This window comes from Dromaius novaehollandiae, chromosome 2, assembly GCF_036370855.1.
Source record: "Dromaius novaehollandiae isolate bDroNov1 chromosome 2, bDroNov1.hap1, whole genome shotgun sequence".
In the NCBI taxonomy this organism is placed as follows: Eukaryota; Metazoa; Chordata; class Aves; order Casuariiformes; family Dromaiidae; genus Dromaius; species Dromaius novaehollandiae.
The window spans coordinates 26,416,622-26,442,629 of NC_088099.1; the positions used below are offsets into that span (position 1 = coordinate 26,416,622).

Here is a 26,008-nt window from a genome sequence, read left to right on the forward strand (position 1 = left end):
TAATAGCAGGGTCTGCAATTACAGAAAGGGAAAAATCCATCATGTCAGCAAACGAGTCATAACTATTAATTATTCCCATCGGTAATATTCTGCCTGTTGTTTTTAGGGTTTCCACGTTCAGTTACTGTTGTGGCTTACTCGGGCCGGCTGGAGTATTCCACTATCGAATATTGTAGACCATTTTTAAAAAATAAAGCCTCTAGATAAGCTAAACTAGTTGAGCTGCATCTCTTTTGCTTATAAAAGCTTTGTCTTCAGACTTCTGTCATTTCTGCAGCTCTTTTAATTTTTCTTTTTGCATAGATACAATAATTGTTACTAGGGGTCTCTCTCTACGCTATTAGATTTATCTCCATTCCCCTCCTTCATTTCTCCACTTTGCGCAAAAGGGTGGCCCTCATCTTTTGGCCTTGTCACCGCAGCTCTGCGGGGGCTCCTACATTCCCGGTACCAAAGGCCCAACTAGGCTGTGTAACTGGGCTCTCAGCACTTGCTGCCACTATGCAGCACCTGCAAACCTCTGGTTTGCCATGACTAACAGTTTCTAGTTCCCCTGCTCAAATTCCCGAGTAGTTTCCAAGATGCAAAGCAAAGCGCTCAGAATATCTTAATTTTTTGCCTACCCTTATGATCATCTCTAATGATGATCTTCCTACAGACCTTGCAAAGATAAGCATGTTGCAAAATACTCTTCTTTGGTAACAACACAAAGTCATTTGATGATACTTTCATATAGTCTGTAAGAATAAAAACAATGGGACTATTGTTGCAAACAATTTATTAGGTAGTAATAAATAAGAATATTAGCAGAAAGAACTCTACAGCAATAAGGCATATTAATACTGTTGTTAAACGTGCAACTGTGACACCTACACATTTCAACATTTTTCCTCTAGTTTTCTAACAAAGTGCTATGCAGAGAAGTGTATTTCTGATACCAGTGCCAAGTGATAGCAAGGATGCACTATGAAGGACATAACTGCTGCATTTACTACAAATAAAAGATAATAATCCATGAAGATTTATTGTTAATTACACGCCAATGAAGTTGTTAAGTAGCAAAGTACAGCTTGCTAAGATGATCACAAAGTTTCCTGTTCATTTAAAAAAACTGCTTACTACTGTAATTTCTTAAACTGTACTTCCTATTTGAGAAGTTTAAATGCAAACATTAAGATATGACAAAACAGCATAGTTCCTAACACTTGTCTTTTATTCAAAAACTTAGAGGCAAGTGCAATATTTTTTTACTTTTCTACAAAACATTGCACACTTTTAGCATGCAGTTTACACAGAAGGAAGAGTCAAATGGAGTTAAAACCCTGAAATACAATCAGAGGTTTTAAAGATTTGCGTTATGGATAGTATTTTAAGGTACAAGTGTATGTTTCAAACTCCACAGACACAGTTCATACCATCCTTTGCTTGGGGGGGGGGGGGGGGAATTGTGACATTTAACCTTCCTATTGCACAGTTTTCCTTTTAGTTAGGCAAACTAAGAAAATGTATGTTTTTAGAAATGGATTAAGAGTTGCCTGAAAGCATGCAAATCTTTTCAAACACTTCAAAGACCTAAAAGAAAATGTTCTGAACTGTTAGGAAACAAAATGATGGTCCCACTTAGGATGCAACTTGTTAAGATGCAATCCTGACTGTGCAAAGACCAGGCAGAATGCTTATAAACTGTGTTCGACTTCCTTGCATTATAAATCTTCATTCCTGCATCTTGTACTGTCTGGAGTCTCAAGAAACTTAAATTTAAAGTAATGAATAGGAAAATTAGTTTTGCAGAAATAACTTAGTACCTCCTACATGAACTTTACTTGTTATGTGTTGCAATCCAGGATAAGATTTATTAAACTTTCTGAAGTCCTCTGCATAACATTTACTTATAAGTCTATATCATCCCCCTTCTTCACATACGAATGTTTTATATTGCACAGCAAACACAGAAATCCTGTTGTTTGAAAACAAGCGTGCTAACCATTTAATAAGGCTTCTGAATGATTTAAAGTATTTCCCTTTTGACATCCTCATGCAATATTTTAGAATAAATATGAATACAAAATTTTCAGTACGATAAGAGTAAAAATAAAGTCAGCTATCAGGTTTATCAGAAACCAAATAAAAAACAGTTTATCAAAAGTAGTTGCGCAAAGGAGTAACTGGTCTTCTAGGCATACTTATCAGCAGTATCTTAAAAATAAAGTTTGTCTACAAAATACTGTAACTTATACAACCTCCTTGATATTCCATAGAATGACATGAAAAGTTAGTAACAGGTTAAGTGAGACTTCCTTGATGGCACTGGTAATCTCATAGTCTCCTGGGAACAAAGTCTTACTTGTTTTATTCTCTCTCGAATTAGTAAACCATTTCATTTCATCAGTTTTATTGGTTCAGCTGAAGCCCTACAATAGCTTATATATGAAACAAAATATATTTATAAAAATATGTTGTATACCTTTTTAAAAAAATAAACCATGCAGCTTCTGTACAAAGTTAAAAAAACTGTTCAAATTTACTTTTCCATTCTGTAAAATTCATGTACATGAATGTTCTCTGTGATGACAAGAATAAAGTTAATTTTCCTTAACCGTAAGATGCTGTTCCATAACTATTGTCCATCTCCATCATTCATTTCTTTCACTAGGCATTAACTGGCCATTTAATTTCATCAGAAGTTTTACGACAAGACCCGCCTGTATAAAGGTATACAATTAAATTCTATCAGCATTTCACAAAATAAAAGATACAATCAATATAACAATATGGTAAACGCAAGTAGAAAGCAAGTAACTGAGTAACTTCAAAAATTATATCATTTTAGAAATAAGGAAAATGAAAACTGTGCCTAGGTTTCTATCATATATCAGAAAGTAATTTTACAAATATTCAACCACTTCCCCCCTACAACCATTTTAACATGGAATAATCAGATGAACAACTTCTGCCAAAGAAAGATACTCAAAGCTGTAATCTCATCACAAAATGCTTTAACATGACTTAACATATTACTACTGATGTATGCTGCAGGTAGAACAAGCATTTTCTATCTAGCATGCACAAAACCCTGTCAAACAAAGTTGCTGGTAGCAATTGCTAAGGAAGCTGCTTTATAAAACATATCCTCAGTTCCCCAAACTCCTCTAGTTTTAATTGCAAAGGTACTAACTCTGCAGCTTTGTGATTCTTGTCATATTTGGAATTATCCTTAGACTTTGATGATAGTTAATGAATAATTATGCAAAAAATGCATAATTATGCAACAAGCAATTTTCATTATTATTTTTTCCCTCCTGATATAGATACCTTTCATGTATTATGAACCCTAAAGGCTTCACATGCTAGGAAAACAAGCAAACATTCTGAAATATTAAATAAAAAAATTCTCATTTTGAAATATTTCTAGGGGCTTGGCTTGGGCTTTAAAACTGTACAAGGGTGGTCAATCTCAAGAGAGAAGAGGCATATATCTAGTTTAGGAAGAAATATTTAACATAAATAAAGGATGACAAATGACCCAACTTCATGCAGGTAGAGTTAATGAGAAGTTACCTTATAAATAGGATTTTGTAAGCATTTCATTAGAATCTCATAAGGTACAATTTTCAAAATGAAAAAAAATAGATTTAAATAACCAATGACATTTCATGGAAAAATTCCTCCCCCCAACACTTAAAGTTACATTTAAAATTTGCTTTATCTTCGCTGAGTCAGAGATAACTGAAGGCTTACCATCTCACAAAATTTTGTAAACTAAATTTTGTCAATGCTTACCTGTTTGGTATGCACAATAAAGCTCATTTTGTTTTCCAGACTGTGGATTTGAAAACATGTATCTCCATCTCCCAACTGCCACATAAAGCAACCGTACTTTAGACTGAGAAGTAAAGCCTACAGTGAAATGTAGAAAACTATCACTCAGAAAATACTCTCAACACTTACAAACTGAACTTTCCTCTGTTCACTGAAATAGGATTTTGACTTAGAACAGTAGCTTATAAAGTAGTCGAGTGGCAAAAGACAAGGCTTTCTATTATTAATACCTTACAAAGATCTTAAAGTCTTGGAAATCTTTACAGTCAAGTTTAACCAAACACACTGATGTGAAATGACAACCAGCATAAAGAATTTAAGAGAACAGAATGAAACTTAACAGTTATTATTGGCAGTTCATTTATAAAGCTCAAGCTGACCTTGGTTTCCATGTTGAGGAGGTGCAGCCCTTTTACATTTACTCCTACATACACTTTGATGACTTTATGGCTACTAGAACTTGCTTTGGTGAATATCTGTCCTGTGAAAAAGGCTGCTCCGTAAGTAGGAATTTCCCAGCAATTCTGCAAAAACATGCGCTGAAGATGATGCATCTCTTTACTTACACCTTCACTGGTGCTGAGATTCTAGAAATAAAGGAACAATGACAAGAAACAAATCTTCCCAAATAACTGTGTTTATTTGAAAAAAAATACACTGTTTAGTGGAATCTAGTATTCCCAAAGTGCTTTCCCAGCAACCTCCAAAGAAACCACACCTAAATTAAAACCTAGATCCACAGATAGGTCCAGATGCCAAAGAAGACTGAGGCAGAATGCAGATGCCTGTAGGAGCCTCAAAAATCCCAACCACAGGCACCTAACCTCTGCAAGTCTCCACATTTTCACCTCTATCAGCAATATCTCACACTTGTCAGGGACAAGCAGCTAGGCACCCATCTGACACTAAATCCATCAGAATCCATAAAACTAACAATTCCTCCTTCAGGAGGTCTAAGCCAGTGAGACACTGTAAGACAATCAAGTACCTCCCCAGATACAGCATGAATTTTTTTTTTTTTTAAACAGAAGAGAGATGCAGCTTTCTTTTCTTTAATGAAGCCCTCACTCAGAATGAGACATGATTCTATTTCTTCCTCTTCTGTAGAGTGAAACACTCACAACAAAGGGTGTTGGAGTGCTCCTAACTCAAAATAGCCCAGTATAAAGTATCCTAACCAAAAGAGGGAAAATGACTATTTGAACTCTGAAACAAACAAACAAAAAGTCGACCTGGCCAAAAATGACATGAGAAGGCACAAGAGGGAACACAAGTCATTAGCAGTTAACGCCATGACTGTGGGTGTGGAGGATGAGACCAACCTCGTGGCTTCCACACCTTGCATTACAGGTTGACTGAGTTCTACACAGCTATTTAAAAAAATGTAAAACACATTAATATCTTTGGAATGAGGACTAACTCCTTTTCCTTTCCCCCTCCCTTCCCTCCAACTCCTCCTTCCCATAATGGCCTTAGAAGACTAAAAAACTGTGCTCACTCTTGCATGCTTTCTGATACAGGAAAGAGTAAGAAGTCTTCTATGCCTTCTGCTAGACTCTAGTGAAGGGAGCCTGTGTGTGTGCATGCGTGTGTGTGCATACACATCAGCAGTGCTAATAGGTCCCTAATGTACAAGTTAGGCTGGCAAAAAGGACTTTGTGGATCTATCACAAGTAGATTTCATAAAAATCTACTCTGAGTTATATTTTACATGTATCTGAACTAGCAGTGTCCTCAATGAAGTTAAATGAACAGACGACACAATTATATTTACTTCTAGCAAACAGATCAACTGCAACTATACAAGAAAAGGAGCATTCCAGCAACCCAGCTTGAAAATTCAACACACACACACACTTCTAGTTTCATATACCAGTATTTTCATACATTAACTGACAGTGAAACAATCAAAAAAAGTTTGAGAGAGGATTTTCTAGAATTGACTATTTATCTCACCTTGTATTCGTGAAGTATCCTGTTTGTCCAATGAGGAGCTTTACTTTTTAGCTTAGTGATTGGTACTATAGATTTAAGATTTTCTTCACTAAGAGAAAAAGCAGAGAAAACAATAGTTTTATTTCAGTAAACGTTAAGGACAAAGAACAACGTCTGCCAGCTTGTGTCTTCAAGCCACGCATTGAGCTAAATTGTCAGTTCCCACTCTACCTTGCCTCATCAGTTGAGAAGCTTTCCCGAAAGAGAAGCCAAGGCTTCCTAAGATACGGTGCAACTCTCAGTTAATGCAGATCCTCTTTACATGACTTTGTTTTGTCCACTGTCAGCAGCCCACATCATGGACATGGCAGGGAAAGGATATGCTGGCTGCAGAATGCATGGTCATCACCTGATGGCAGACCAATTCAGTGATTTCCAGTTTGGGAGCCAAAATTAGATACAGGGTGTCATTTAAACCCAAATATCCCATACTCAGAAACCAGGGAGATGGCTTATGCGTACCCTTCTCTTCACTGCTCTATTCAGCTGCACAAACTGTAAACTCTGCACTACCGAAGACTTGCCCCTTAATTTAACATGAAAGTTAGGTCACATGACATGAAAGTGAGGCTATTTATATGAAATGCTCTTTTTTTAAACACTGAAGGAAGTCCTTACTAGTTTATTTTTATGCACAATTAATATGGTATAGTATACATCACTAGCTTTCAGAAATATTTAGTCCTTTTTAATTTATACTTGTCAGTAACAGCACGTACTGTCTACCTTGCACAAGGACAAAGTATCCACATCCTCAAGGATATTATCATACAAACAACAGCCAGGAGATATTTAAAAAATATCAGCATATACATCTTTGCATCTGTCTCAAGGAGAACAAAACGAATATATATCTTCAAACATCTCCATTTGAATACGCATAGACAGCATACCCCAGTGCCCACAAGGTTCTTCCATCTGGCCCAAACTATCTTTTCAAGTAGCCCTATCAAATCAAACACTTCCCTTTGTGCAGTATCAACTCAGAGCCACGTTGCTGACCTGCCCTGGGCAGGGTGGGGGGAAGGAAAGCCAAGGAACACATCCTTGCTTAAGCAGCTGCTGGGATTCAGAGCTCATATTAAACCCAGCTGGGTTTAACTGACCACTGCTGCTGATCACCAATGTAGTCACAAGACAAGATGGGTCAATAGTTGAACCTACTGAACAGCCCACCCAAAAGTTCTCAGTCAGTGAGCTCATTCATCTAGCTTATTCTGCGATGGCACAGTCTCTGTACCTATCAGAAGGAAAAGAAAGGAAGGTACAGGTGAGATCAGTGCAGCCAGCCCTTTCAGGGGCAGCCCACACTTAGACCAGAGAAACTGTTGCAAAAAATGCACCCTGATTAAGTGATGGTGGAGAATAGGACCGAAAAAGCAAGCCAATACATCCCAGCTGATGCTGTGAATAAGCAGTATAGCAATACCCCAAAATAGCACCGCTGCTGTTACATGAATGAGTTGGGGTGGAGACAGTGGGCGCAGGAGTGAAGGTGCACACAGAAAAGAAATGAAATGAAATCCTGGTGTGTTCAGATACTGCTATAGATATGCGCGTGGGAGAAAAAAAGCCACATCCCAGAACAGCTCAGCTGGCAGAATCCTACTGGTGCTGTTTCTGAGGAATTTAGTGTAACAGTCCACATGGGAGTGACAGAAAAGATGTAACACCTCTCCACAGTTCCCTCAAGGAGGGAGGAAATCCAATCCCAGAAATTGGTCTAGCTGGACACTGTAAGTGGTTTCTTATGGGTTGCCCAAAATGAGTTGTTCTGTTAAGTTTCAGTCCTGTTAAAAGCCTTTGTTCACATCAGTACTGTTACTCATTTTGGTATTACTATATCTCAGTATAGATTTGTGGAATACAGAAACTCAGTCCCTCTGCATGGGACGGCAATAATTAAAATGAACATTTTTTCAGATCCTATGTCTAGATTCTATGAATACAGGGGAGGTTATGTGGACACTGAGCTGGAGCAGTGATGGAGAAAAATAATTACTACAGCATACCTAAAGTTTATTTGAGAGTAACACAGTAAGTGCTATCTAAATAATTTCATTTACAAAGAAAATTTTAAGTTTAAAGACACACTTACTTTAGAAAGCCCTGTTTATGTTTCTTGCTCTCATAATTTCCATAGACTATTTGCAACAGCAGACTTGCCAGTGTGATCAGCTTAGCATCAGGTGATGTGTAGAAACCTTTCAGCAAATTATATCTGGCTTCATCAAATAGGATAAGAATAGCCAGTGGATCCTCAATCTGTTGAAAATATTTAAATAGTATGATTTCTTTGTAAAAAGCAAATGAACTTAAAAAAAAGATAGTACAATTTCTCATTGATTCAAAGATGGAAGACAAAAGTGTGATCCTCCTTGAAAGGTATATTTTAGTAATGCTTGGTAATAGAAAAAATACAATGCAGAAATATTTTCAGTGACTTAATTAGACTTTACTGATATAACACGCTTATAAATTGCCCAGTCAGAACTTCCTGAGAAATACTCACATCAAACTAATAATGTGTCAAAACCATTTTATACACTACAATCAACAAAATATATCAGAGATTATTATTTACTTAGTGCTATAAACTGTATCTTTTCTCAGACATCCATTTTGAATAATAACTTTGAATAATCCCATTGAAACTGATCAATTAAATATCTGAAAAACCACGGTACACGAAAAGGAAAGAAAATAGGACAGGTTCTTATTAGCAGTATGACAGACAGGTACAGATTGGGACACATGGTCTTTTGATAAACCAGTTGAGAAGGTGAGAGATTAGAGTATACGTCTATATGTGAATGGTAGAGACAGGAAAAGAACCTGAAGACCCAAACTATTATAGGAAAGAGATCATTAAACACACTGAGTGCTGATGGTCAAAGTGTTCTGATTTTAACCATAATTTCATGCTATCACTTCAAAGTGCAGACCTTTTTTTCGATTTCCAGTGGAAGCCTCACATCTCTTCTCAGGAAAAGCTGTGAAGTTTCCCTTTGAGGATCCAAGTTTGTCAATTCAGTGAATATTTCAGGCCAGTCTCGAATATGCTGCAAAGGCTTGTGATACGGCTTCAGTTGGAGGCCTGCAAAATAACAATTTTGTTTATAAACAAACAAACAGAATAAACCAGGACATACACGGATGACTGAATGCTGCACCAAACCAGAACATTTCAAACAGAGCACTCATTAAAGCAACATTTTTTCCCCATGTTTTCTAAACTGCTGTATAGAAATGATTTTGAAAATATGGATTTATTGACAAAACTCTCAAAGCCAATTCAATAAATGCACTAATGATGAACCTTTATTATTTTCAGCTTCTCAAGAGTGAAATTTTATTTAGAAAATTAATGGAATACCATGATAGACCTTAAAACCAGAAGTAAAGGGCCTCTGGGAAGCCAGCAGCCCAAATACCATATTAAATAAAGTTACAATAATAAAAATGTTAGAGATTGTTGTGTCAATTTTTCTGGGAGAAATACAAAGTCTAAACACGAGATTTTGACAGAAAAATACAGACATAGCTTATCTTATAAAGGTATTTGCCACTTTTGGACATACAAACCATAAACTTTCCAGAACGGACATACCTTTCTTTATCTGTAAAGGGTCATGATTACTAACAGGCTACAATCATGTGATTTTTCACGTCCTCCTGTCTACGTGAAAGCTCACAAATCGATACTGTCCTACTAGCCAGTCCGTATCTTCAGTTATGCTAATTCACCTATCCTGCCTCTCCTTGTTATTACAGCTTGGCTGTTTTCTAGTTCCTCATCACTGTATTTATCTCATCCTCGCTGCTCTGGCTTTTACCTTCTGATATTTTATAATGTATTCACCTGACTTATCCACCCTACATTCAAACACAGAAAAACATTATCCTTCGTAAGCACAAGAAAACTATGGTCTTTACAGTTGTATGCAACAAAGTGCAAGAAACTCATTATATAATGAAAATACATCATGAAAACACATCATTAGTTTTACATAGTAAATCAGAAGTTGATTTATTTTCAAGCTTAGACAAAGTATCTTGAAGATTACTTTTTTTTTAAATCAACACCTAATGTATCAGTAATCTGTCCCCTCAAATGCAAAACTAGTACTTCAATTATTTGAGTAAAACATGACATAGACGTTGAGAAAAGGCACAAGCAGCAAAATTTCAACACTCAAACACTTCTTCCTATTCCAAAGGCATTAGCCTCTATGTTTGTCTGAGGGTGACAACAGATGTATGATAAACAGCAAAATAAAAAGGCAAATGGGATGACAACAGGAGAAAAAGGTTAGGAGAAAAACCCACTGAAGAGAAAATTGCTTGCTTGCAACATTTATAGATAGAAAAGAAATATATAACAATGCCCCTGCAGAGGAAGATTAATATCAACAAACAACAATTTAAATACAAAGCTTCTGTATTAACAGTACTGTCAACGCAGTAGCCAACTAGACCCACAGAGCTGAAATCGCAATAGTGTTTTGTAAGTAGCATTATAATGTGTCCCACAGCTACCTTGTCACAGCAGTACTGTTTACATGTTTTCTAACAAAACACACAAAAGAGAGAGAAAAAGAGAATTAAAGCCTATGGCTCCTGAATGTTTTACTGATGTGCGGGCAACAAATTGGCTAAAAGGTCACAAAGATGATTTAAAACAATTAAAACCCACTTACAAGTATATTAATAAAGTTGAAATCATAAAAATGAGCTCTAATTCCAGTGGTCAGTTCTCTCAAATTTACTACGCACCCTGTTTGAATGATTGAATGTTTGAATGAACTACTTCCCCAAACCAAGTGTGGAGGATTACACGCTTTAACCGTAAGTTGTTATTTTGGAAACGATTACTCAAAGCTAATCTAGGCATCCAAATATAGGAAAATATATGATTTGATTGCTAAAAATAATAAGAATTCAAGAGTTCCAACTAAGCTTCAGCTGCCTCTCCATGTTCCTGTATACACTGTCTTCTGGCTACTTTCAAACACAAAACAACTGCAGGAGCTCTGCAGATTTCAAGAGTACAAAATCCTAAAAGATGGCTTCTGTAAACTGATATAAAGAGGGTATTACAGAACTGTCAGAGAACATATGGCTCAGTTTGCCTTTTTTCTGACAAAATACTTTCTTTTTTTTTTTAATCAGGGAGAAGTACAAAAAAAACAGTGAAAAACTCTCAGGTACAACAGTCTTTCTTGTTACTTACTGAGGTTCTCAGAACAGATCCAGATAGTAAAGTACTGCTGAGTTTCTTGAGACAAACGCATCCCCTCCATTATCTGCTGTACAGTTGTATTGTTTCCATGCTTCAACTCAACAGAGCGATATGACCCATCCATACGATAAATTCGTGCCTTTTCATACTGCATAAAAAAATTCAACATATTAAACAAACCTCGTTAAAATACTATCTTTTCATTAGTGCTTCTGAAGAGGCAAGCAATTTCACCATAATTCAGCAACAACCATACTGTTTAGAAAAATAACATTGAGCAACTGCAAATTTACTGTTTATCAAAATGGCTTGTTTCATGCCCTATGCAAGTTCTTATACTGTACTTTCTAACACAACAACTATGAGAAAAATCCTAATGATATTTTGGGGACTGCACTTCTGCTGAACTCAAAGGCAAGCAGGCATCTAAAAGTTCTGAGGGATTTGGGCTTTGCATGTCCTGAAACCTCCTTCTCACCTTTACTGGCAGCTTGTGAGTTATTCCCATCGTTTAGTCTATATTTAATTTAGTCTATTCTGCCTTCAATTCTAACATTTGTATCACACAATTAGTAATTCTGACTGTAATTTTTCAGAGGAAAACGCCAGCCTTTACACAGATCCCAATACAAGAATAAAATCTCACTAAGAACTTTGAGCACTTCTGTAATACTACGAATAAGAAATCATTTTCCCCTTCAGAATTCTGTAACTTTCAAAGAATTACACGTAGGCCCAGAATATATCTCTTTAAAGACGTGCTTAAATATAAATCAGGTGCTTAAAGCATGTACACAGAAATCATAATTAACGAAACTTCTTGTATTCATCTCTTCCTTAAAAGTTCAGTGCTTCAGCTGCTTAAATAAAAAGTTGCAAGAATTTATTATTTCTCCTCCTCAAATCTGCTTAGTCCTCCAAACCTGAGACATCAATTCTAGAAACTTCTGGAAAAAAGATGAATGCCTTGGAAAATGACAACTGAGTGAAAATGGAGCTGGAATGTAAAACAATAATCAATTTTAACTGCAATAGTCACTTTGATTCCTATTGCAGTAATTTCTTCATTAAACCTTTAATTTTACTGTATTAATTCAACAGCAATAGGTGACAACATAATATCACCTATTATGCTGGGAAACCTACTTAAAAGGCGTGCATTAGTCTTTTAGAGTCATTAGACACAGCTCCCATTTGATCAGCTGCATAATAGGGAGGTCAATTCCTTTTTTATTTTGGAAGATTCATTCATATAGAGTGAATTGAACATTCTTTAAAACACCTTCAAAACATTTTGATAGGATTACTGCCAGCTAACTACAGAGATACAAGTTCCATCTGAAGTCAAAGAAAAGAAGCAAGTTCTTTTCATTAATCTATCTTATTTTAAATATACCTCAGGATGAAAGGACTGGCATCATAAATTTTGTTTACTAGCCTGGCTAAATATCCACTGATTGCCAAGGAAGCCTAGGCAGACTAACTGATCTAAGTCTAATTTTGTAGAAGCCTACATTTAGTCAGCTCAATGCTCCTATATATCAACACATAAGATGATAAGACATCAAGAAAACTAATGGCTGAATGATTAGTAGCAGACAAAATCATCAGCTGATGTGCTCCCACAAATAAATGAAAACATCACATTTGAAGCCTTACATAAATAGAAACATTTAAAGAGACAAAATGTTAGCTTTGTCAATACTAATAAATTACATTACATGTAAAATAATGAAAAATTAAGCATGTACAACTGCCTGTTTCTGGTAACAGCTATAAGTGGGCCTAACTCTCTCTCAGACTTGTAAATTTTATATAAAACATAAATTACATATAAGTATATAATATTATACATAAACTTTCAACTACTTGGAAAATAAACTCATACAGGTTTATTCATGGCTTCCTTCAGCAGTTTTGCAGTTTCTTCCCATTCATTTTGTTTGTTTTCCTCACAGACATTCAGTGGAGATCTTCCTTGTTGATCAGTGATGTGCTACCAACAAACAGAAACACTGATAATACATTGTTTTCACTGGAGACAGGTAAACACTAACACTTTTTTGAGATAATTAAAAATCATTCATCTTTGGGTTCAAACATTTAATTGATAATGCAATGGGAAAAGTGCAGTTATTGTAAACTATTTAACCAGGTTTTTGGCAACCTCTCAACAGGATCACCATGTTTACACATTGTGATCTGGGGACACAGCATTTCACCTGCACAAGCTAGCTGTTACTAAAACTGTTACGCATTGATACAAACAGAACTTACTCTGTCAATTTCTGGATGATTCAGTAAAATTTGCACTATTTCGGCATGCCCGCCTCCAGCAGCAAAATGAAGAGGAGAGCTAAGCTGTCCATTCAAAAGGTTTGGATTGCATTTCCCTTTCTCCAACAGCATTCGAGTGGCTTCAACTTTTCCATACCTGCAGACAGATTAAAAGCCAAACAGACACAGCAAATTTAAAATAAAATGGTTTTCAGATATTCTCAAAGATATTCCTAAATATGAAAAAATGTATTACTGTGCTTGGAGTGTCTCTTATGTTTCAATAGTTGAAAAAAAAAATTTTCTACATTTACTTCTTAAGATAATGTATTTGTAACTATCCAAAAGATTGAAAAGAAGTCACATAAAAATAAGAAATTTAACAAGATTTCTAGTGTAACCTAACAGTAGCAATCATTTCCAGACTGTAATTATACACAGAAGTGAAGTAAAGCTTTGAAATGTCACCAAAGACAATGGCGCATTAGTAAGTTTGCTTAAACTAAAATTAGTTCTGCACTTATGTGGTGCTATCTAATAACCATTTATTGGGATTCATTACAGACATATCCAAGCTTGCTTTACACTAGCTAGCTTTTGTAGTTGTAGCAATCCAGTCATGGCAATATAGAGCTCAGCCTTGACTGAAAAAAATCTGCTGAAAAAAAAGAAATCCTCTGATTGTCATGTAAATGAATCCTAAGCACTTTTAAGCTTTACGCTAAAATCTCATGATTGTTAAATCCTGTGTATACCATTTATGCAAACTTTTTGAGAAACACACAAAAAATCAACTAAGTTTCATTTTTTTATAATCACGTTTGATTTTCAGGTTCTTCATGTAATCAGATATTATTACAAATATAGAAGACTGACTTGCTTAAAGATAAAACAAAAGCATTTTTACCACAGCTAAGGAATGCTCTGAAGCATTCATAGAATAAAATCATCATAGAATTATAGATTCATAAACGTTGGCTGAAAGACACCTCTGGAGGTCACCTAGTCCAGCTTCCTGCTCAAAATATTACTATCACAAACACTTGCTCAGCTCAGCTATTGCCACGTTGTCGTCAGACTAATCACAACCTTTAACCAACAAGCAAGAGTTACCTGCCTGGGCTATACTCAAGATCTCCAACAGTGATTAGAACACATGCTTCAGAGGACAGATGCAAGAGGCAGTAGGTAAGTATTTGATAATAAGGTCACCACATTTGGTCTCCTCAGAAACCACTCAGATCTCAATGATCTCAAAACGTGAAGCAATGTTATCTCTTTGGACAGTTAACACTAACACATATTACAGTCACAGCTGAAAGTCTAGAGTTTCTCAATTTCTCATTTTCTGAGTACCAAAGAGACATGACAGCAGAATGCATTTGGCAGAAATATACTCAGTTGGCTCACCAGCATGCATAATGAATAGGTGCCCAGTGGTCACTATCTAACTGATTAACAGAAAACTTTTTATCCAGAAGGTGGCTTAGTAAATCAGAATCGCCTTCACAAGCACTGCGATGAAGAGGGAAATCATCTACCCACTGGTGCTCCCTGTGAATGAAAAGGGGAAACAGGAGGAAAACACAGTTCAGACATATTTGAACAGTTGAGGAAAAAGACTTTTTTTAAAATGACTGAGGACTAACTATAGATCTACATAAAGAAATAAAGATGAAGCTCATGCAGCTAAGAGGCATCAGTATTCATACAACTAGTATTTCAGCAGCACAGAAGTCAAGCCACTGCTGTACTCATTATGCCAAGAAATGTTTCCCTGATTTTATTTTGTAATTTAAATCTTCCTTGCTCTATCCTTTACCTGTTATGTTTCAGTACTTAAAGACTTAAAATAGATTTTTTTAAATATGCATTTGTACACTTAAGTACTAAAGTAATGGGAATCTCATTCTGACTGAGTCTACCAAATATTACTATAACAAAATTATTTGTTAGTGAAAAAGAAATGTAACATAATACTTGTCCTCGGTGACACTGCTCATGCTACGTTGCCACTTTTCTCTTTTTGGAATCTGAATCTTTGAATAGTCTGGGGCTCCAAGGCCGAAGTATGGATTTATTACCACTTTATCAACCTGTGAAGAAACAATTTAAAACTGAAAAAAAAAAAAAAAAACTTACTGAGACTTGACTAAATAATCCCCCATCTAAGCCACATATTCTCTTGGAACCAAAGTTATAATAGTAACTTTCTACAGCTAAAGGAACTGGTGTTGAAATGTGTGAATTTGAAAATCTAATTTGGCAATAAGTGTGCAATACATCTAATTATATTAATCATAAAGTACAGTCACATCAAATACACAAATGAAATGTAAAATGAAAATATATATGTTTCACAAATATTAGAAGAAAATATAGTTCTTACCCTATTTGTATACTGAAGGTCAGACCCGAACAAAGGATTATAGATACACACATCTGCTTTCTCCAATGCCAACATTTTACTCTTTATTTCTAGGGCAGTATAACCCATGTGTAATGAGCTCTCTGTTTGACCAGGTTCTATAGCATAGGCAGGGTTTATGACATTCGTTTTAATTCTCTCAAGAGGAGATGGTCTGAATAAAGCTGGGATGGAATGAGACTGGGTATGGCGTTCATCCAACCACCTACAGAAGAGAATGGGCAAGTAATGCATTTCCAAGTAAAGGAAGGACTATTTTTGTCATGCCTGTCCATTATTTCATTTGATTAAGGGTTGTATATATGACAAAAAAACCCTCCAGGAATAAGACCTTATCTCTGTAAAATTACTGGACTCTATGAATAAATACTGGACTCATCTAAAAAATTCTTAAGTTTTAATTATCATGTGCACAGCTGATGTTAGAGCACTAAATTAATCCCCATACATGAAATTTTGTGAATAGAATACAGTTATGCAAATGGTATTTATTAGTATAGCATAGCTCAAATACATTTCCTGCAGATGCAAATTCTCAAAGAAAAGGAAATTATAAATTAAGGTAATAGTCACATTGGTTAAAGCCAAAACACTTAACAACACCAACATGTTACGTTCTAACACATTTACTTTCAGTTTGTGGTATTACTACTCTCAAAGTACAAATTTAGAAACTTAAAGTAGATTGTTTAAGTTGCAACATCAGCGCAGACTTAGGTCTTCCAGCTCATCTGTTTTGTTAGGGAGAAGAGAAAAAAGGGAGGTCCTTTGATAGTTTTCCCAACTGCCAAATCTTTTTCAGGTAGGGTACCACCTGCAAGCTGAAGGGGTAAGTCATCACTGTCCGTCTGCTGCGTTTTTTCCTCCTACATATGCTTTGTAACACAGAGCTAAAGGAAAGTTATTCATGTTTATTTTGGGCTATGTTTTCATTTAATTGCTAAATTTATTTTACTGTTATGTTGAATAGGGCACATGTTAACTAAGGGGCTGAGCTAAAGCCCTATCTATACTTACGTTTCTGCAAACACTGTCTCATAAACTTGAGATAAACGTGTACTTTGAAACTCAATAAATTTTATTTAGTGATTTAGCCTGGAAAGGTAGAAGGAAAAAAAAAATATGTGGTTTCAAAAGAGAGATCCACTGATACAGACTGCTTGAAGTCTGTCTGTCCCAGAACCATGTGTAAGGGCAGAATGTGGTTCATGGGCCAAAGCATATGCTTAGGCCTGGATCTTTAAGTCCCATATCCAAGCTTTGTTCCCTTCACTGTTCAAAGTCGTGTTGTAAACAGAGACTTTAAAACTGCGCTCACTGTGCTATAAACACCCTCCAGCCTGTCTGAGGTATTTCCAGGCAATTTCTCTAAAAAATTGTCAGATTAATTAATTAAGGTAATTTGAACCTTTCAAAACTGTTGTTTCAGACTACCAACCTAGAAAATCATCAATATAAACTATTTTCTCTTATACTTCCAAGGTTTCTCTCACAACCGTAAGGCTAGTAACACGACTTAAACAAAGCCTAGGGTCTGAAGGCATTCATTAAGTAAAAAATAAATGCAACAACTGACACAATGGTATAGATGGAAATATTACAACTCTGTATTAATAAACTGTAAAAACCCTACACATAGAACCTTTTTAGGTAGTAGGCTGTAATTTATATTTTTTGAGATAGTGAAAAGTTTTGCGTAACTTTAGTAATGCAAGAATAAGATGCACACAAACACAGAACCTCCCTGTTCCTGAAGATAAAGGTCTGCTTAGAATACAGTTCAACAGACTTACTCCTGCAAATAAGGTGATACAGGTGTATGGACTGAGTCAGACACTTCTTTGTTAAGGGGACATAAAAAGGCAAAAAACCGCTCACATGTTCAATTTTCAAACTACTATAAATCTAGCTAAACAACTAACCACCTCCCAGAAAGTTAATTCCATACTTCAAGTAAACTTGTATGGCTGGGGAAGACACTTCACTATTTCTAAAGAGAGGTTTAATTTAAATGCAAATCTCAATTCCATATAATTAGCAGGATGTTTCCACTACAGTCTGGCAAATACTCTCAGTGATAACAAATATATCATTTATAGAAGATTAATCAGTAACATTTTATATGGTTTTATAAAACTTACATTGTGAGCACAAAGTTTTAAGAAGACACTTGATTTAAATAGGTATTTCAGTTCCCCAAAACATTTTTAAAAGATTTAGAAATCTGTCATCACGGTTTTAGTTTCTGATAATCATATAAAGAAAATAACATGATATTCCTGTGATTTCCTTCTTAATCAGAAGACTGCTGTAAAACTACTTGCTACATCTACACATGTCCTTGTTTATCTTCTATTTTAATGTGAGTATTTTTACTGATGGCATTTCTTACTTATCCAAGGCAATTAACATTCTTGCAGTAAGCGTAGCAAAATGGGTGCTGGATTCACTGCAGACTCTCATGATGTCTTGTAAACAGTAGAACACAGGGCATCCAGGGCTGTATGCATATTTTGTATTATCTAAAAAGGAAACAGACTCTGAAGACACACTGACAAGAAGAATTTTACTTTCCCTCTGGATCTTCTGTAATTACACACTCCCAGCTAAATGAGACTTTTTTTTTTTTACACTACAGAAATTCAATTTTTCCAAATTGCATACAATCCTCATGTAAAAACTCACTGTAACTCAGCAGAGTACCCTTACAGACCTTAAAGTGTTCAGTTACTATTCCACCAGTGTGATCAGATTCATTTGAGAAATAATTATAAATGTATCCTGGTGCCAAAAAAAAAAAAGAAAAAAAGAAAGAAAACAGCAAGAACTCTGTTAGTTTTAAATAGAACTTTTGGACAGAAGTGGCATTTATTGCTGTTGGTAACTCCACAGTTATATTTATTTATTTGACAGCTTTTATCCTTAAGGCTTATCACAAAGAACAAATGAAGAGTTTCCCCAAAAGCACGCAAACATTTGCTTCAAAATTTTTGTAATACTCTACTGACAAGCAATCTACTTTGCCTTTTAAAGACTTTATCCACCCTTCCTTACTCAAACAAAAATGTTTACTGTCTTAACAAAGCATTCTTCTCTGAGTAAACAACACTGAATTGAATTGGCTGGATGCCTTATTTACATTGACATTCAGTAATTATTTAAGAGTTAATGCATATATTTTGGAATATAACCATCAAATGAACAAATGCGGCTTGAAACAAAAGTTTGCTATAGTTACAGAAACAAATGCAATACCTTAAATAAGTTTTCTCCTAATTTAAGTAACTTTTTCAGGTTTTAAGGTACTGGGAGAAAGGTTTCCACCCAAATCTAACTTTTTAATGCTTAGATACAGAAAAAGCCATATCACATATTCATGAAAATTCTTAAGAAACCATCAACTGAACTTCTGCTAAAATCCATGCTACTTCAGAAACTATGTTTAGGGTTACCTTTGACAACAGTTGGAACAATGTAAAGTGATGCCTCCTGGCCTGCCTTCTCTCCATCAAGAGGAAACTTCTTCATTAACACTACTCGCTTTCCTAGCACAGTATTAAAAAGCAATAAATAAATAAATAAACAAAAAAAATCTAGAGTTGGCCAACTTAAAGGTTAGCAGACCTATCCTTTCCAATTTCTAGGATACAAAATAATTTATTACCAGAAATCTAAGCAAGCTAAAAAATCTAAATGACAGTGAATTATAAAAGAACATAAACATATACATACTCATTAGCCTGAAAAATAACAGGACTGTATACCTTTTTTTCATAGTAACTTTCCTATGCCCCTTATTATTTGTCATTACAAATGATTCTTCTCCAAAACCACCTGAGTTTAAGCAAGATTCTTTCCGAAATGGGAGATCACGAGTATATGCTATATTCCATGCTGGGGTGAATTCTTTATTCATTTAGGGGTATGACAATATTTTTCATGCTATGCTCCCTTCCACACTTGCAAAATTTAGCATTCTGTTTGCTTTTCTGACCTCAGCTGCATATTTTAGCACAGACCACACTAAACTCTGCATACTAATGCTTGGGCCCTCGCTCTGAGTCAGTTTAGTACTCCCACACTCCCTGAGCCAGACTGTTTTTGTTTCTGTTATGCATTACTTAACGCGTATTAATGTTATTATGTTATTTCACATTTCCTGCTCAATTAGCTTTGGTAAGTCCATCCAGGGCCAGTTATCGCCACATGCAACATTTTACCCTCTAACTAGCTCTTCCTTTTGCAGATTGTTAGCACTGTACTGTCTTGTCTGTACTGACAACCTTTCCAGTATAAACTTACAAATCTTTCACAGCAGAGATGCAGTTCACAGAAAAAAAAAGTGCTTTAGTCAGTATAGTTTATACCAATCTGGAAATGAAATAAGCTGGCTAAAACTATTTTATTAGCACAAGTGTGAGGTTGTTTGCCAGATCAGCTATGTCACAATAATAACAAGAACATGTACTAATCAAATTACATCTACAACTGATAGAGTTATGCTGGAAGTATTTTAATGTAGACACTCTGTCTACTAAACAATGCAATCAGAAGAAATATATTGACTAGTCAATTTTTAGCTGAAATTAAGGTTAAAAAAGCCACTTTAATCTAATTTGCCAAAAGTTTAGCTATAAATATCTATTTGAGGTGACAAAGTAGTACAGACAAGGAAAGTTTAACTTAATAAAAATCTTTTAATAAGCATTTTATAGAGTTGGAAGTTAAAGTGAAACAAAGGTAAATCAAAGGTTTTAGCTAGATGGTTGTTTTGGGCCTTTTTGATGAAACCCCCCAAATGTCTTGTTTTTTAAACTAAATACTCTGCTTTTGAACAACTTCTCTATGCCCATTTCAATTTTAAAATATTTTATAGCGACAGCAACAATAGATTGGATTAAAAGATTTTTACCTTTGATACCCTGATTGGCTGGTGAAATCGGTTTGGTGGCTTCTAACACATAATCCAAGATGCTCTGGGTTATCTCAGTGCCTCCCTGCAGTTTAGTTTCCAACAAAACCTTCTTTCTTTTTTTCTTTTGACCTTCGATGGGAACCTCGAGCAACAAGATCTTTCAAACAATAATGAAACCAAAGCAGTAAGGAATGTAATTAAAAAATAATTCCTTCAAATATATGTAACATAACAAAATAAATAAATATACTGAGGCTCTGGTATTTCCTTAAACAAAACACTTCCTAGTGCTTGACACATTTTTCATTTGTGGATTTGCCCAGGACCAAATTCCAGTCCCTTCTCTATTAAAGATGTCTTATGATTTCACTAAAAAGATCTAGAGCCAACTAAAAAAAATTCTGACTGGAATAAATGGTAGCTGGTTATATAAATACTTTTGAAGCCTAGGCTTTAGTATCTTTAGTAAGAATGATTAAGCCTCGGGTTGCCTACCAGCACTGACATTATTGTATCTCTATTTAACAAGGATGCAAAGAACAACAACAATGACAAAGAATTATAAAACTGTAAAGTGTTCCAATACTATACTGATAAGGCAATGCATAGTAGGTATATATGATACGTATACATTGTTTCAGCTATCTTATTGTCAGATTGACTTTTTTGCCATATTATTATATATATTACTAGATATTATTTTTTAAATTTTAATAAAGTAGTTTTACTTCATAGGATTTAGCTCGATATTCCCGAGAATTCAGGCTAGCGGTGTTTTTTGGACGAATCACAGCAACATATGCATCTCCGATGTTTTCTGGGTTTCCCATCTTGCCTTCTTTTTTATTTTATCACTAGAAACAATGAAATAAACAGTAAGTAAAGGTTCAGTTGGAAAAAAAAAAAAGAAAGAAAAACAACAGCACCCTAAACTCCAAAATACAGTAATTATATCCACTGATGCTTTGCTTTATTCATTTATATTTCTTTAGCTGAAGAAATACCAATGATTGGTATAATTGTGCTTCATTTCCAAAAAAAGAATGTGGACAACATAAAAGGATGGGTGAACTCTTACATTATGTGGATTTAGTAAGAACAACCTTGTTCTCTAAATTACTTTTACAACAAAGATGATGTATATATTTTTCAGTTTGTATATATCTCCCTGTTTAGCAAGCCAGGCAAAAGGCCAAAGAATTTTAGCACCCAGAAAACTATATGAAATTAGAAGAAAAGCTTTAAAGTGACAAGCTGAATAATTTATAAAACACGTTATTATGAAGTACTGCATTTCCACCAGTTCTACAGGAATTAAAAACCAAAATTTGTTCTTCCATTTTTTCCTAATAGGAAGTAGAACACAAGCATGCCTACAGCCCAGGACTGATAAAAATAATCCGTAATATGGATTTTTATTTTAATTCTTTTTTTACTTCAGCAGGGCTGTGAATTGGTGCACAGTTCACTCAAACTGAGCTTCTGGAAGGAATACATCTGCAGTTCTGCCGAAAAGTGGGCAGAGGCCTTTAGATTTAAGGTTAAACTTTGCTTTAACCAAAAGTGGCAGTTCTTGTAATCATAAAATCTTACCCAATAGGTAAGACAGGAGAAGCCTTATAAGACTAACTAAATCACTTGGCATATTGGATTTGAGGAGGAAGGTCACGCCTGGGTCCTTCCAGCTGATCGTTTTCCTGAACCGCAAATGAAGCTCCTCTCGTTCCACATGATCAACAAGTACACATTACTTGCAAACTAATCCCTCCACCAAACAGATTTTTATCATTAACCAACTATAGCGGCTTCACCTTTCTAGGAGAAAGAGAGGTCTTCGGACTCATGGGCCCTGAATCCAGCGCTTTTTGCCAGGATCAGACTAACTGAAAATACAACAACAAAGCAAATGACAGCATGCACGTCCTCGCCTTCAGTTAAGATAAATGCATTAGTCAGAGGATGTAACGGTGGCACTTGAACAGTAGGACTGGAGCAGAAATATCCAAATACTGATTTATATTATAGCAGCACCCAGAAACACTATATGAAAAACCAACGCACGGAGGCTCGCCACTTGGGATACCAGCAGCTTTTAAGTGACAAGAAGCGGCAGTGCCTCACAGGCGGCGGGGAGAGGCGCCGACTCCGGGTTTGCTGCACGCACCGGGGTACGCGGGCGCGACGCTGCGGTGACGGGCGGACGGGTGTGTGGCGCGGGGGGGCCGCGGCTGCGGCGCCGGCTCCGCGAGGCCCCCCCGAGCGATACCCGGCGCGGGGTGAGGAGCCTGCGACAGGGGCCGTCCGGGGACGGCAGGGCCGGTGCGGATGCGGGGCCCGGGCGGGCGGGCGAGGGGCGGTAACGACGCGGCCCGCGAGCGCGGGGGGCTCCGCCACCTCCAGGCGACAGCAGCGCGCCGCGGCCTCGGCTCTCTGCGGCCGCCGAGGAACCGGGCGGCAGGGACGCGGCCCGCCCCGCCTCGGCGGCACCCGCCGCGCCGCTCCGCGTCTCGCTGCCCGCAAACGGCCCCAGCTCCTCCCCGCAGCCGCGCCGCCGCCGCGCTCCCGCCGCCGCCGCCGCCGTCCGCCGCCGCCGCCGCCTTACTCGGTGGTGCCGGCCGCCGCCTCGCCACCGCATCCTCTCGCCGCGCCCGGCGCCCAGGCCCCGCGGCCGCGGCCCGCCCCGGCCCCGCCCCGCTCCCGCCCCCGGCTCGGCGGATCCGCTTCCCGTCGGAGCCGCGCGGGCCTCCGCCGCCCATGAGTTTCCGGGTCGGCGGCCTGAGCGCCTGCTGCCGCCGCCGCCGGTTGCCGACCGCGGGCGGGCAGAAGGCGCGAGAGCGCGGGCTGCGGGCCGCGCCGGGGGCGTGTGGCGCGGCCGCGGGGGAGGCGGCCGCGGAGGCGCAGCGCCCGCCCGCGCTCGCCGGGCGCTGTCAGCGCCGCCAGCGGCTGCCGCCGCCGAACAAAGAGGCAGCGCGGCCGCCGCAGCGCCCTGCCCGGGCAGAGGCCGCCTCGCCCGCCGGGCGGGCGCTCCCGAGGCCGTCGCGCGCGCTGCGGCCGCCGAGGGGCAGCGGCGCCCCGGCTGCCCGGCGGCGCGGGCGCTCCGCAGGGCGCCGTGCCCGGAGCGCGGCGGGGCAGAGGCAGCGCGCGGCGGCCGCTGAGCGGATGGAGGCGCTGGATGCGGGGCGCCGAGCGCCGGGCAGAGCCGCCGTGCGCAGCCGGTGAGTGCCCCGCGGCGGGCGGCGGCTCCGCGGGAGGGCGAGGCGGCGGGCGAGCATGGGCACCCGCCGCCTGCCGGCGCGGGGCGGCTCCGGGGCGGGCGGGGCGGGCGGCGGGATCGCCCCTCGGCGGCAGCGCCGACATGGCGGGGGCGCCCCGACATGGCGGGGCCGGAGGGCGGCGCGGGGTCCCGGCGGGACCGCCGGGAGGTTGGAGCGGCGTGAGGGCCTCGGTGCGGCCCGCTCCCCCGGCAGGCGAGGTGGGCGCTGCCCGTGGGCTCGAAGCGGTGCCTTTGGTGCCAAAAAGTGGGGGGAGAGGGAGAGCGGAAAAGGGTGCTGGGGGAGGGCGGGAGCGCGCGGAGCGGTGCCGGGATCGCCTTGCTGCCAGGCGCTGTAGCATCGTCGTAACCTGCCTTTCCTGAATGAAATTGAGCTCTTAGCTTTCACACTCGAATTTTTTTCCCCCTGAAAAACTGAGTAAACCGTAGCTGTTCTGTATACGAAGCTGTATGGCTCTCTGAGGTGCCTTTAGACCCACCCGGGAAACTGGGTGGCTTTTATAAATGCAGGAGAACCTTGATACGTCCTGATGGCTCAGGCTGTCTTTTATTTGCAGCTTAAATAGCGTGCAGAGGGAGCATGTGACAAAAACACGCTCCGCGAAGCAAGGCAGTGACATTCCTGTGGGAAGTGTTTGCCTGGGCCCCTCCGTCCCTGCTGGACATCGCTGCGATTCTTTTTTTCATGAGTGTGTTTCTGTGCTCACCAATTCCAGAAACAAAGTTTGAGTTAGAAATATAACATCAGTCATCAACTGTAATTTAAATACAGTTTCTAAAGAGGAAGACCAGTTTGGGGAGAATTATTAATTGTGTAGCTAATAAGGTGAAAATAAGAAGAGAAGCTGTCTTCCTTACGCCTATGGGTGTTTCACCCTTACTTCTGTGTCTTTAGCTCTCAATACTCCGTGATGGATTCAGTTCTCTGTTTCTGCTCCTGAGAAAAATACTGCTCCTCATCTAAACGAAACTCTCAGACAGAAAGCAACAGAGTCTTTCAACTTCGAACAACATGTTGTTAGAACATGATTTAGTTGAGGTATCTACACAGAAGTGAAACGATAAAATTTATTACCGGATTTTTTTTTGTTTGGGTGTGGAGAGAGTAAACAGCTGTCTTTATGAAGAAAAGACCAAATTACAGAAGAGGCTTCTAGAAACTTTTATTCCAAGTCTGTCTATGATCCTGAAGCAACTCGCTCTTTAATAAATTTTAGTTTAGTATTTACTTCAGGACTCTTTTTTAAGTAAACTAGGTAGCGATGATGGTACCTTGTCTTTATGTGTGCATCAGCAGAATATTGCAAATGAAGATAAATCAAAAAAATCCAGTGGAACTATTAATAATAATAATGTCAGTGCCAGAAATACAAAGATTAAGCAAGATTTAAGTAAGATTACATGGTCCTTCTGCTAATTTTTACCTGTGGAGTGCCTTGGATATCTAGATAGGAGTAGGCATGTGCATATGTAAGTGTGTGATTAAGCTTGTTGAAAGAACATCAAGTGTCCTAGACACAGATGTATATTGTTTACATACGTTTGCTTTGTATTTGTGTCAGGAGCACTGGCTCCTAGAATTTAAAGGAAAATAAACGTGTGCATCTAACTAAAAGAGAATGCCCACTGCAGCCATCAGCTTTCGTTCAGTGGAACAACTTTTAAAAAATGCTCTTAGAAAATGTCTTGATGTCTTTGTTCAGCATAAAGACCTTGCTAACACCCTGCCTGATTTAATCTGTCCTGAGCAGTTTCTCACTCAGTGGTCCGTGACACCTCTGCTGTGATTGATTAACACTAAATTGCTTTTTGTTTCTCTCAGTAATAGAGCATTGTGTATTAATTTTTGACTGGTTTTGCTAGCAGTTTTTCTTGAGCTTTGGTGTTTACATTTTTCATAGTTACCTTTACCTGGCCAGTTAATTAACTTTGCCACGGTATCTGAAATCTTAAAGGTGCTCTTTGCGGTTGTCATTGCTGAAATTTTGTCACCTTTGCTAAAGTGACTCATGCAGCCAGTAAGACAGAACATTGAAAAACTGGAGGTTACAAATATGTGTG

The 26,008-nt window shown here is 38.4% G+C and overlaps 2 protein-coding genes across 6 annotated transcripts in view; one reads left to right on the plus strand and one right to left on the minus strand.

The window, feature by feature from the left end:
- Positions 1–761: 761 nt before the first annotated feature.
- On the minus strand, positions 762–23,421 carry KRIT1 (KRIT1 ankyrin repeat containing). 3 transcript variants are annotated; one of them, XM_064506062.1, is made up of 19 exons: positions 23,279–23,421; positions 22,488–22,559; positions 21,405–21,530; positions 20,674–20,833; positions 19,214–19,306; positions 18,154–18,283; positions 15,723–15,966; positions 15,314–15,429; positions 14,744–14,887; positions 13,334–13,490; positions 12,945–13,052; positions 11,048–11,204; positions 8,814–8,911; positions 8,760–8,783; positions 7,913–8,079; positions 5,776–5,863; positions 4,200–4,406; positions 3,781–3,897; positions 762–2,702 (listed from the first exon to the last, which is right to left on the minus strand). In XM_064506062.1, exons 3-19 carry the CDS (start codon positions 21,504–21,506, stop codon positions 2,634–2,636), a joined length of 2,181 nt encoding a protein of 726 aa, XP_064362132.1. In that variant the 5' UTR covers positions 21,507–21,530; positions 22,488–22,559; positions 23,279–23,421; the 3' UTR covers positions 762–2,633. The 3 variants fall into 3 exon arrangements, with proteins under 3 accessions (XP_064362132.1, XP_064362130.1, XP_064362131.1); XM_064506060.1 differs by having other exon boundaries at positions 8,760–8,911; XM_064506061.1 differs by having other exon boundaries at positions 8,760–8,911; positions 22,488–22,555; positions 23,279–23,393.
- The window catches only part of ANKIB1 (ankyrin repeat and IBR domain containing 1), a 99,573-nt gene continuing 96,930 nt past the window's right edge, over positions 23,366–26,008 (plus strand). For 2 of the 3 annotated variants that reach the window (XM_064506057.1, XM_064506058.1), the window contains exon 1: positions 23,366–23,891. The gene's annotated coding sequence lies outside the window, so the exon portion shown is untranslated. The remainder of the gene's footprint in view (positions 23,892–26,008) is intronic. The other variant, XM_064506059.1, reaches the window with a different exon arrangement.

Excerpts from the sequence above, each read along its gene's own strand:
- KRIT1 (XM_064506060.1), bottom strand. The coding sequence starts at position 21,506 with ATGGGAAACCCAGAAAACATCGGAGATGCATATGTTGCTGTGATTCGT. Across the intron at positions 5,864-7,912 it reads CATAAACAGGGCTTTCTAAA|TGAAGAAAATCTTAAATCTA; the intron begins GTAAGTGTGTCT and ends TTTTTCTCTTAG. Across the intron at positions 3,898-4,199 it reads TCCTCAACATGGAAACCAAG|GCTTTACTTCTCAGTCTAAA; the intron begins GTCAGCTTGAGC and ends ATTTCACTGTAG.